Source organism: Pieris napi, chromosome 15, assembly GCF_905475465.1.
Source record: "Pieris napi chromosome 15, ilPieNapi1.2, whole genome shotgun sequence".
Taxonomy (NCBI): Eukaryota; Metazoa; Arthropoda; class Insecta; order Lepidoptera; family Pieridae; genus Pieris; species Pieris napi.
Genome location: NC_062248.1, coordinates 10,780,314 through 10,791,883, shown reverse-complemented (window position 1 = coordinate 10,791,883; position 11,570 = coordinate 10,780,314). Strand labels below are relative to the sequence as shown.

General features: G+C 30.2%; 2 protein-coding genes across 2 annotated transcripts in view; one reads left to right on the top strand and one right to left on the bottom strand.

Moving 5' to 3' along the window:
- Positions 1-422: 422 nt before the first annotated feature.
- Positions 423-5,416, bottom strand: LOC125056494 (probable ATP-dependent RNA helicase Dbp45A). Its single transcript, XM_047659619.1, has 9 exons — positions 5,225-5,416; positions 4,919-5,112; positions 4,632-4,843; positions 4,416-4,551; positions 4,041-4,210; positions 3,351-3,578; positions 1,870-1,997; positions 1,418-1,571; positions 423-758 (listed from the first exon to the last, which is right to left on the bottom strand). Exons 1-9 carry the CDS (start codon positions 5,295-5,297, stop codon positions 437-439), a joined length of 1,617 nt encoding a protein of 538 aa, XP_047515575.1. The 5' UTR covers positions 5,298-5,416; the 3' UTR covers positions 423-436.
- A 177-nt stretch (positions 5,417-5,593) lies between these two features.
- LOC125056495 overlaps positions 5,594-11,570 on the top strand; it is a 28,036-nt gene continuing 22,059 nt past the window's right edge. The window contains exons 1-2 of the mRNA XM_047659620.1: positions 5,594-5,948; positions 7,202-7,279. Coding sequence (XP_047515576.1) covers positions 7,208-7,279 — 72 coding nt within the window. The 5' untranslated portion in view covers positions 5,594-5,948; positions 7,202-7,207. The remainder of the gene's footprint in view (positions 5,949-7,201; positions 7,280-11,570) is intronic.

The following is an 11,570-nucleotide window of genomic DNA, read 5'->3' as shown; positions in this document are numbered from 1 at the left end:
ATATTATTCTGGAGAAAGAATTCCTGAAATCGGTCCAGTAGTTTTGCATTTATTCGTTACAGACAAATCTTTCATGAAGAAATCGCCATTTATTTATTTAAAGGGTATCGTCGCAAAAATTTAATAACAAATATTAAAGTAGAAATTATGATAGTATATAAGCATATAGTATACCGATCCACTCTTATATCAAAATGTTCGTGCACGCCAAATAAATAGTATAATCCACATTTATTTGCAGGATTTTCTAAAATCAATGCGTTCAATGTTTAATTTAGTTTACTAACTGTAATAGAAGTTTAAGGTACCCCGTCATGAGAAAATAATGTTGGTTGAGAGTTCAAATCGCGACGGAACAAAATATGATAGTTTTTGACAGTTAGAAGAAAATAATAATTTAAATTAAATAAAAATACAGTTAATACAAAAAAATATTTTATTTTACTTTTCTATTTTTTTTCGACAATTTCTCCATGCTTTGTTTCTGCCTCTCAGCATTTTCCGCTTTTCGCTTAATCTTACTTACTTTCCCTATGACATTCTTAAATCTGTCGTCTTTCTTCATCAAACTTTTATTAACTTTCTTCATACTGTCTTTTATGGTTTTGTCTATATCTTCCGTCTCGTTCTGTTGTAAACGTTCTGAATCGTTCTGTTTCTCTTGGTCTTGATTTTTAATCTGTCCCTGAATTTCTTTAATCTTTGCTAGTTTTGCTTTTTTCGCTGCTTTTATTCGCTTTCTTCGCATTTCTTCTAACCTGTATTAAAAGAATTATCAATGATAGTGGCTTATTGTGTTAAAAATTATTACCAAGTTATAGTGTTACTTTCTGTAACAAAAAAATAATGTTTTCAAGTTTTATTTCCGACTAAAATAATCTGTAGGTATGGTATTGTATAGTCTGTCCTATTTATTAGAGTCTTATTTGTTTATGTCACTTTGGCATCGTAATTTATTGAATGACTAGTTTTTGCTGCATGTTTCCACTTAAACGGAACTAAATCATGGAAATAAAGCCAACAAATACCAAGATAAAGATATAAAATAAACATTTACTTTCCTTCTATTACTTTAAATAATCAGAATTTAATTTGTTTTGTATAATTCTTTCATAATTTTACTATTTACGAATATTGTTACGACCAATCAGAGCTGAGAAATACTGTACGATAATTAGTCGTGTCTTTTGTGCTCGCACTTTACCCACATGACTCCCATTAAACCCGCTAATGTCCAAATCGATGGAGTGACGTCATATCTACATATATTGCCAGATAAGACTTAGGCCCGTATTCTTGTAACAAACTATATCACGAGTAAGTTTGGCATATATTACAATTTTCAAGACGTGATTGTATCTTGAGATTTAGAATACGGGCTTCAGAAAAAGTTTTTTTATGATTTAATATTCCTTACCCTTCCTCCATATCATCAGGGTCGACACCAGCCATAATCCATCTCTTGATCTTATAATTGCGCTTGCGCTGCTCAAACTCCTCGTTATCGAGTTGCGCCTCTTGTTCACGTCTTGTAACACTAACTGTCGTAAACACTTTGACAGCTTCTTCATCTGCGAAGTATTATTTCATAAGACAATATTTTCAGAAAAGAATGGATCGACCAGTCGAAAGGCCCCAGTGGCTGTTTTTTTGCTTATTAAGTAATAAAAGTATTCTAAAAGGCCGGCAACGCACTCGCGAGCCCTCTGGCATTGAGTGCGTCCATGGGCGGCGGTATCACTTAAAATCTGGCGAGCATCCTGCCTATTTGCCCCCTGTTCTATAAAAAAGATTCTATCTGCTATTACAACTAAAGTCGCAGATTTAAATCAATCAATTTTAAATGATTCGATCATTATATAAACTCACCATCAATTTTGTATTCCGTTAGTTTAGTGTTTATCTTGTCTTCAATTTCTCCAAGTCGCAGAATATCGTATGGTGTAATAAGAGATATCGCCAAACCGCTCCGCCCTGCGCGAGCCGTTCTTCCTACTCTACAAAAGAACAGTAATATTAATCAAATAAAGAGAAGACGGGATGCCTTAATGTGTATGCGGCGATAAAAAAAAGGCTGCGTGTACTTATGTACGCGCATAAGAAGTAATTATACTTCTTTGGCATTATTAAAAATAGTTTTTGATTGCATGCAAATAATTAATTACAATTAAATAATCAAAGACTGGAAAAGTAGTCATTATAGTCAATAAAGTTCAGTTTACATTTGAAAAATTAAATAAATAAATATTTATTATTATTCTCTTACATTAAGTGTAACATAAATTCTATTATTATTCGAATGTTGTTTTTAAATTATGTCCAATGCCGTAACATCTTCTGTGGGCAACTTCATTCTGTTAATTTTGTGTCACGGTTCGCGCACATCGTAAAATTTCACTCTCATCAATTTTTCATAACGCGCCTAAAGAAGTATAACTTCAATTACATAAATAAATGTATTTTTATCAAAACCATAATTTGTTATAAAATATCGATTTATAAAAGCCAACTCAACTGTCGCTTTCCAGCATAGCCTAAACACAATAAGACAGAAAGAGACGAAATAATACTTTAGCTAAAAGAGTGCAATTTAAATCATTCCCTGAATCACACTAATGTACTGTTTTCGACCTTAGATATTGGGGACTTCGGGCCATACACCTTCCTACCTCGACAGCTATAGGTATTATGCTAGGATAGGTATTTGCCTACAAATTAACTACTTATTAAATATTGGTTCTATGTATGCCCAAATTGGCAAAGGCCTCCAACTTGGCAGCTTTGTCTCTGGTAACTCTTTGTAGTAAAACATAGATTAATTCAACCCATCTACCAATTTGTGTTTTAAATCAAAACTGCTTGCCTTGCTTTTTTATTTTTGAGGAGTTGTTTTATTTAAATCGCATAAACACTATCATACACTAAATCAAGCTGATTTTAACTTATAAGCTTCAGTTGCACACAAATACAAACTCACTGTACACACATTCTCTGTTTATATTATTGCTTAGTCTGTAAATCTAATTGGCGTTTCAATTTAAAAACTATTTTGTTTTATAGTTAAGTAAGGGATCGTTCAAGTATTAAGTAACGAATATGGAGGGGGTCCTTTTGTTAATCGTTACGATACGGGGCGGGGATTGAATTACGCGTTATCGTTAATATTATTTTCGACTTTCCAGTACTTTACACCACATAATGGTAACTTTTAGGTATAAAGAGTCACTAGGTGGTCACGAAACGTTTTACTATACTTGGGTACAAAGAAACGTTAAAAAATTGCGTGATGTAATACTTGAACACTCCCTATGCTGTAAGGTTTCATATAAATATTTTAAGAATTTACTTACCTATGAATATATTCATTAGGCTCCAAGGGCAGCTTGTGATTCACCACCAAGTCTACAGAAGGAATATCCAATCCTCTGGCGGCTACATTTGTGGCTATTAATGTACACTTTAAATTACTACGGAATTGAGTGAGGGCTGACACACGGTCCTTCTGCCTCATGAAACCATGAAGGCAAACATTGTCCATGCCAATCGCATTAAGCATCATTGACAGCACTTGGCATTCTCTGAAAATAGTAAATCATAGTTCTAAATAAAAGTCTTTCCGAGTTAATAACAAATATGCGATTAGTGGACCATCACACATACATTATCTTTACGTAAATTGAATTGTTTATATTCACTGAAAATTTAGTTTTACAACACATTACACAAACACCTTTAGTTGTTTCAAGACTCTATAGCCTCTGCTAGCCTTTTCAAATCATTTATTCATATAGGTAACACAATGTACACTTATGAACGTCAAAAAAGAAACATATATTAAACGCTGATAATTGTACATTTACTGCTAATTCTCAAATATCTATTTCTTTTGAGGGGTTATACCTCTATTTTTTTTATAAAGGTTTTCTCTAACAATGCAAAACAAATATTTTTTACCAGAAACCAAACCCAGGAACACTATCTGTATTAACCTATTATATTCATCAATTTTTTTTAAATCATTTGTAATCTTTTTTACTCACTTTTTTGTATCTGTGAAAACTATGACATGTGAGCTAGGCTTCGTGTCTCGATACTTGCGGAGTGTCTGAACTAGATATACGTCACGCGCATATGCAGGACACACCACATATTGTTGCTCCAATGTTGATACCGTTAGTTGTGGATCTGATTCCGACCATGTCACTAATTTCTGAATAAGAAAATTTGCTTTTAATAGATCTTACAAAAATACGGACATGTAGAATTCAAATTTAAACTTGGTGAACAATCTTAGCCTAACAGTTACGCATGCTGTGTTCAGTACTGTTGCGCATTTGAATATTTAAAAAAAAAGTTTCTTTATCACAATGTGTAGTTAGTAAATTATAAATGTCATAATTTGTATTTAAACCTACCTCTTTATTTAAAGGTAATAAACTTGATTCACTGACATCATCTGTGATGGTTGCAGAGAATAATAAGTTTTGTCTCTTTGGGTTTAAAGCACTGAATATTGTTTTTAAATTTTCTTCAAATGATTCGCTGAACAATCTGGAAATCAAAAACACATAATTATATTAAATTGATGAATTTTTACTTTGGCTTTATGTAAAATATCTTGAATACAGTACCTATCAGCCTCATCCAAGACTAAATATTTTATTTTCTTCAATGAAAATGTATCACAACCAGTAATATGATCAGCTAATCTGCCTGGCATAGCAACTACTATGTGTGGCCTCTTGGCAAGTTTTAAAGATTCGTCTAATTGATCAGAACCACCAGTCACAATACATACTCGTAACTGAAGTGGTTGTCCAAGTATAAGGAACTGATCTGCTATCTAAAAATAATAAATACAATTAGATTATTTCTATTGAATATGTGACTTAAATATAAAGTCAATAATTTAAATTACCTGATAAGCTAGTTCATGTGTCGGTGTTAAAATTAAAGCAAATATGCCATATGGATCTTCAGCTAAATGCTGCAAAATTGGGAGTGCGAAAGCAAATGTTTTTCCTGATCCTGTTTTAGCCGCACCAATACAGTCATAACCGTCTAGAATCTGTGTTATACATCCTTTTTGGATAGGCGTTGGAGAACGTATACCTATAATATTTAAACTAATAAATCTATGTCATTTAAATAAATTTCATCCACTTTTAATTAAACACGTATAACAAAATACACACTTAACCTACACACATAAATAAATTTATACCTAATGTATCCAATTGTTTGATAAGCCATGGATTAACACCTAGATTTGAGAACTCTTTCCCAGCTTCTTGCATTATTTATAGATGAAATATCTTGAAATAAAATAATATTTACAACCCGAAACGCAAAAGGTAAACAACACGAACAACACTCTACACTATACACATGTTCGTAAATCGTGATGATTGACTTGTCAGTCGGCAGCGGTTAGTAGTCTGTCCTTCAGATTTTATTATCAGGTGTCGTCTTTTGACAGCTGTCAGTTAATTCAAGGATTGTCTTCGAAGCTTAATTGTCACTTTTTATGTATCACTCACTATCTATCCATTTATCTTCTCTATTAGTAATTTATGACAATTCACATCTAATTTTTTACAGTTTTGAACGGAAGTCGGAATAAGGTGCACGGACGTGCGGTTAGCGGGGTGTACATGCTGCTAAGTTCACTGTAATATTGAGTGCATTTTGTAGAAACGCACGGTTTTAAAATACCCCTTTTTAATCAAATACATATTTGTGTAGTTAAAGCAATAAAGCTAGGGGTTGGGTCAAAATTTTCGTGTAATTTAACTTAATAAACATTGACATAATCTACTTTTCATGCAATTTTGTCGTAAGAATGTGTGATTAAAAGTGCATCTTCAAAATTGCTCTTCGAACTTCTTAACGTACTCTCGGAAACCACAAGTATTTTATTACCCTATACATAGAAACATACATTTACGGTAAGTCTACATATACAATCCATCTTTATTAATAGCATTATTGAATCGCTTAGCAACGTGTAGTCTACAATGTAACAGACCTAAAAAAAAATTGTCCTCTATCTACGGCCCGGACAACATCAATTATAGACTTAACATAATATTATATATTACCACTATTATACTAATAACATTATTCTATCAACAATCTTTGTTTGATTAAATCCTTCAACTAGAACACTAATACATATATATAAACTAATAGATGCACCAGTCGCGCGTTTCTTGTTACCGTGATCAATTATCATTTTATTTCCATTATCTTGACTTTAAATTTTAACCATGTTGGTTACTACTTTTCTATGCTCTTAAGGCCGATTTACATTATCATTAGTGTTTAGGAGAGTGCTTTAGGATAGTACTTTAGTTGAAACATGTAAACGCTACTTGCTTTAGTAAACGCTACGCTAAAGAACTTGCCTTTCAAGTTGTACTAAAGCACTCTCCTAAACACTAAGATAATGTAAATCGGCCCTTAAGTTAAGTTGAAATATTGCATATAATAATAAATCACTTAACAATTAATTTTGAAAATTACTGTAACACAAGTTAAATATGTGTATAGTACCTATAAAATTTCAATTTCTTAGTATAAAATTGATTAAAGTTTACTATTGAAAATCATGTATACAGGGTGGTCAAAAAGTCGTGGATCAAACGCAAATAATGGATAGATGAGTTGTTTATTGAAGATAATATAAACTTATATGATATAAAATTTTGTATGTTGTATAACTTAATATTATCATCAATACACTCAATAAACAACAATAAATAGTGTGTCTAACGCAAGAACACATCAGTACCAATCTAGTGGATATTATGAAAAAGATACAGGATGTAGATTTCTAATTAAACTAAATTTTAATTTTAATAAGAATTAGTAAAAAAAGTCAATTTTCTTATAAAACGCAAAATAAATTATAACTCTGCAGGGGTTGAGACCTCACATAGAACAATTTTTTGCAGCTGATGACCTCATCTATCCTCTATTTGTGTTTGATCCACGACTTTTTAGGGACCCTGTATATATACAAATCATCTCCTATAAGTTTACAAGCAAACATTTTATTAATAGTGAGATAAGGATGTCTTAATGGTCTATGTAGTTAGAGTAATCAAAAACTAATGATACACAAGTCCGTATACATTTAGTGGTTAAGTATTTTTTTTAATATTTATTTTTAGCAAGTAAATGTTTCTTGTATTTTCAGACCAAGATGGGTTTGTGCAAGACTGCAGTGACATTTGCAATCAACAGTGGAAGAGCTGGTGTAAGAAATAATGGGAATGTAAGTAATTTGTTTTTAAGTATATCTTGTAATTGATTTTATATTCAAACTAATATTAGAAGAACAAGAAATGTAATTAAATCTTTACAGTCTTTGTTCCAAGTATGACCTTTGAACATTCTATATGAAGCACCAGTTTTCAGGATTTATGCAATTGCTTATTTAATTATTTTACTTATACTATATAATATATATAATACCATTTTCTACACATGCTAATTGAAAGTTATTTGTTTTGCAAGCTTCATGTCAGAAAAAGGGTATTTTCAACCTATTTAAGTCAAATATTCCATATTCTATTACGAACATTTATGAAACATTTAGGCCATAAATGACTTTCTAACTTATATCACACTCAAGTACATAATAGGCACCATAATTTAAAATTTAATACATTTTTAAATTAATCTGAGAATTCTTATTTCTTTGTTCATGTATAATATACCAAAATTTAATAAAATGATTAGCAGTTAAAATGTATTTTTGTAGGAAAAATAGCAGAAAACTTTCTCAGATGTATGGAAAATTCCTTTATGGTTTCTTCTTTAAGTAGGAAGCTATTTTCTAATGCATCTAGGTGTTTATTTTTGTCATTCTAGCTCACACAACCAAGTAGCAAATACTACATTGTATTCGTTCCACAGTATAAACAATTTTTAGTGCATATAATGCATGTATTTAATTTTATCATAGCTTAATAATTTAATATATTCTCTAATTATCATTTACATACAACATTGGTAATGTACAATTCATTGCTGCTGTTGCTTATTTAATTGTCTAAGCCAAGCCATATTGCAGTGTAATTTAGAATTATGTTTTTATTGATATAACCAGTTCAACCACAGTCTTATTCTAAAGGCTTTTTTTTGTAAGTTAGACAATGTGATGTGGCAGATGACACTTTTCCAATACTTGAATTCCGGTTTATCATTAACCTTTAGTAGCTAGACTTGTTTGTTTATGAAGTATGTTTCATTACTGGTTGTAAGCGAACTGCGCCTGCGTTCATTTTGCCCTTGAAATGCGTGTTAGCTATAGACACACGTGCTATGGCCTATGTGTATAGCAGTCACGTTTGTGACCTAACACAACTCAGCTATTAAATATCAGCCCTGCGATTCTGTAACTCACTTCACACACCCTCAGCGCTGATTTTTGCTGTCAAATCGTTCGTTTCGGTGTCATGTTACAATTTGGTATTCTGTTAAACAATAACCGCGACAAAAGCGCCGCTCAAATGAGATTGTTAACATTTGGAACTAAAATTTGGCACTGCTACACTTACGCTCCAAAATTGTTGGTATTTGGTATTCTGATACATACCATTTGACATCTCATCTCACTTAAATGTACATTTTGTACGACAATTGACAAATTAAAAGTTGCTCTTCCCTCGCTGAAATCGTCATTTACCAGTGAGTTAGCCATTTTTAGCGAAGTTAAAACTTGTTTTATGTGAAAATATTCTAACATAGGACAATCTATATGTATCTTGGGGTAAGTTTATAAAATAATATTTATCAATACAGCATTATTTTACGAAAAAAATTATATATATAAACATTAAGCTTCGTGAAATTGAACTTTGTTATTGTTACAGAAGGCCCGTTTCCACTTTTAAAGTTTAAACCTCTATTTCAAGAAATAAATGATGTAATCCATTAAAAAATACTTAATATAATATCTATAGATGGCGAAGAAAATGTAGGCACGAAACGACCAATTGGTTTCTCGGCGTTGGTTATTATCGCTTTTTTCCAATACTCAAGAAATTATATGGTATTGACGAAACCTAGAACATATGCTGCTGAGATGAACGAAGAGTCTAGTAAATACTAAATAGATGATCTAAGGTAAACATTTTGATTACTTTAGCATTAAAAATATAATTTTTATCCAAGAACCAATTTTTCGATGCAGTCTTGATCATGTCTTGTCTCCAGCAGAGATAAGTCGAACAAAAAACGATAAATAAGATAGGTAAATATTGTAATATATTTGTATTTTTCTACTATACTAAAATTATAAATCTAATAATTTCAGAGATCCCCAAATGTTCAAAATTCCTGATAGAAAAATACATTCTGCCTTTGAAGAAGAAGAATATTACATGTGTATCATACAACAAGGCCCCTGGATATAAAAAGACACAATAGTGCAGACATTTTCAAATTATTGAATTTCGACTATCCTTCAATTTATAATAAATGATAACACAGTACAATTTCGGTTCCTATATTTTTATAAAATATATTGATATAACATTAAGGTTTTGGATAAAAACATTATTCTGCTTTACACAAGTATGAAATACCATCATTACATACATGATGGTTTAAGTACTTATTAAGCTTTTTTAAATTTATCGTTCATAACTATTACTTTTTACAAACTAATTAGAAAATATATTAAAATAAATATATTTATCTACAAAATAAAGTAGATGTTATTGATTAGCTCTATGTGAGGCTGTGTTTTAATTAGTTTTTATTATACTTAAGTTTGTTTTACTGAAAGTTATTTTGTAGTGTGTTAAAAGTTTACTATAATCATTAAATTAAATGTTTAAAGTTATTATATTGTTCTTTTATTCACCTATAAAGTAACATGGCTTATATATTTTTCATTTCGGCTTAGCTATGTATTTAACTCGGTTACTACGTTTTCTATAGGCAGTCATTAAATAAGTGGTAGATTTAATTAATCATTTTATTAATATAATATTATTAGATACAAAAAAATTATTATGAAGTACACAATTATCTTAAACACGGTAATACAATTTTTCATATAAAAATCATAGTTGTCCAAACTGCATTCAAAATAGATTAGTGGTCTCGGTTTAATATCTCTTCTTAACATTTCAATAATTGGTCATTTTCCTCCTCATTCTTGACAACTACCACTGATGGCTGTAATACAATGATTATCTGTTAAAATTGTAAATAGGGAAATGTGGTAGGTCACTGTACTGACACAATAATATTGCATAGCAATTTAATTATTGTAAAGTTAAGGTAAATAATAAAAAAACTTGCATAAAACACACAAAAACTTATATATGGGATATCTTTGTATTTCTAAGTAAAGTATCTTAAAAACATGTTTGATAATATTATAACTAAGCCAAATATTATTAAAAGTTTTATGGTAACAAGGCTTAGTAATTTCGCACAGTATTTGATTCAGTACTATGAATAAAAAAAATCTTGAGCAAACCTATATTTAGACTCAAAAATCCAAATCCAAGTATGTACTTTAAAAACAATTATTTATTAATGAAACAAATCCAAGACCCATAAAGGGTATGTTTAGTTTTAAAGTGTAGTCAGCAGCAATAACTATCTTTTGATTGCTTCATTAAATAAGTTATGGCAATGTTGTTTCCAACATTTAAAATTAACGTTGATCACTTGAAATGGTATGAATTTGAGCAATAGAAAGCTTATATATTTGATCCAACATACCTAACATGATTATTTATACTTGTATTCTGAAATCTGAACAATTAAATTAAATTCAACTTGATCAGTTAAAATTAATACTTCTTATATTTCATGAATGGAATTTGAAGTTAGGAAACCTAAAAATATTTTTTTATTTGACATTTTTAACCAACAATTTCATTATTCTTTACAATGTCGCTTCGATTTAACCTATTACATTTGACTTCAAATTTGCCATCAAACAAACAAACTTTGTTAACTGTTTTACTAGTCACTACTTATTCCTATTTATTTACTATGATAGTTATTATATTTCTAAAATAGTTTTAATAGAATTCAGTTTTTATGAGTGTTAGTAAAAACATAGGTAATATTGTTGTTGTGTGTTTGACCTCTGAATCACTTAAAAAGGTTGCAATAGTAGTTTCATGGCATCTAAAAAGTACCAACACTTGCACTTACACAAATGAATAAATATATAAACACTAATTTTTCTTCTTTATAGATAGGTACCCTTTTATTTTATAATTACTCAACAAAATATTATATGAAAACATTGGTATTAACCTTGGTTACCTTTAGTAACATTTTGAAAATTTAAAACACCTATCCATCCTGTTTACTTTGAATCCGTAGCCCATTTGCTGAGAGAATCACTTTTAGCGTGACATCATCTTTTATCTTTTTGTTAAGATAATATTCTTAAATTTTTTACAATATATCCAGATGTTAGGTATCCCTTGTTTCGTGCTGAAACATAATTAATATTTTTAAGTTTCTGTCGGTTTATCTTTTTTTTTAATATTTTTTTTAATTCAAACGTCTACCATTTTGTTTTATTA

Excerpts from the sequence above, each read along its gene's own strand:
- LOC125056494 (XM_047659619.1), bottom strand. The coding sequence starts at position 5,297 with ATGCAAGAAGCTGGGAAAGAGTTCTCAAATCTAGGTGTTAATCCATGG. Across the intron at positions 4,552-4,631 it reads GTCTTGGATGAGGCTGATAG|ATTGTTCAGCGAATCATTTG; the intron begins GTACTGTATTCA and ends TTTGATTTCCAG. Across the intron at positions 759-1,417 it reads CCTGATGATATGGAGGAAGG|GTTAGAAGAAATGCGAAGAA; the intron begins GTAAGGAATATT and ends CTTTTAATACAG.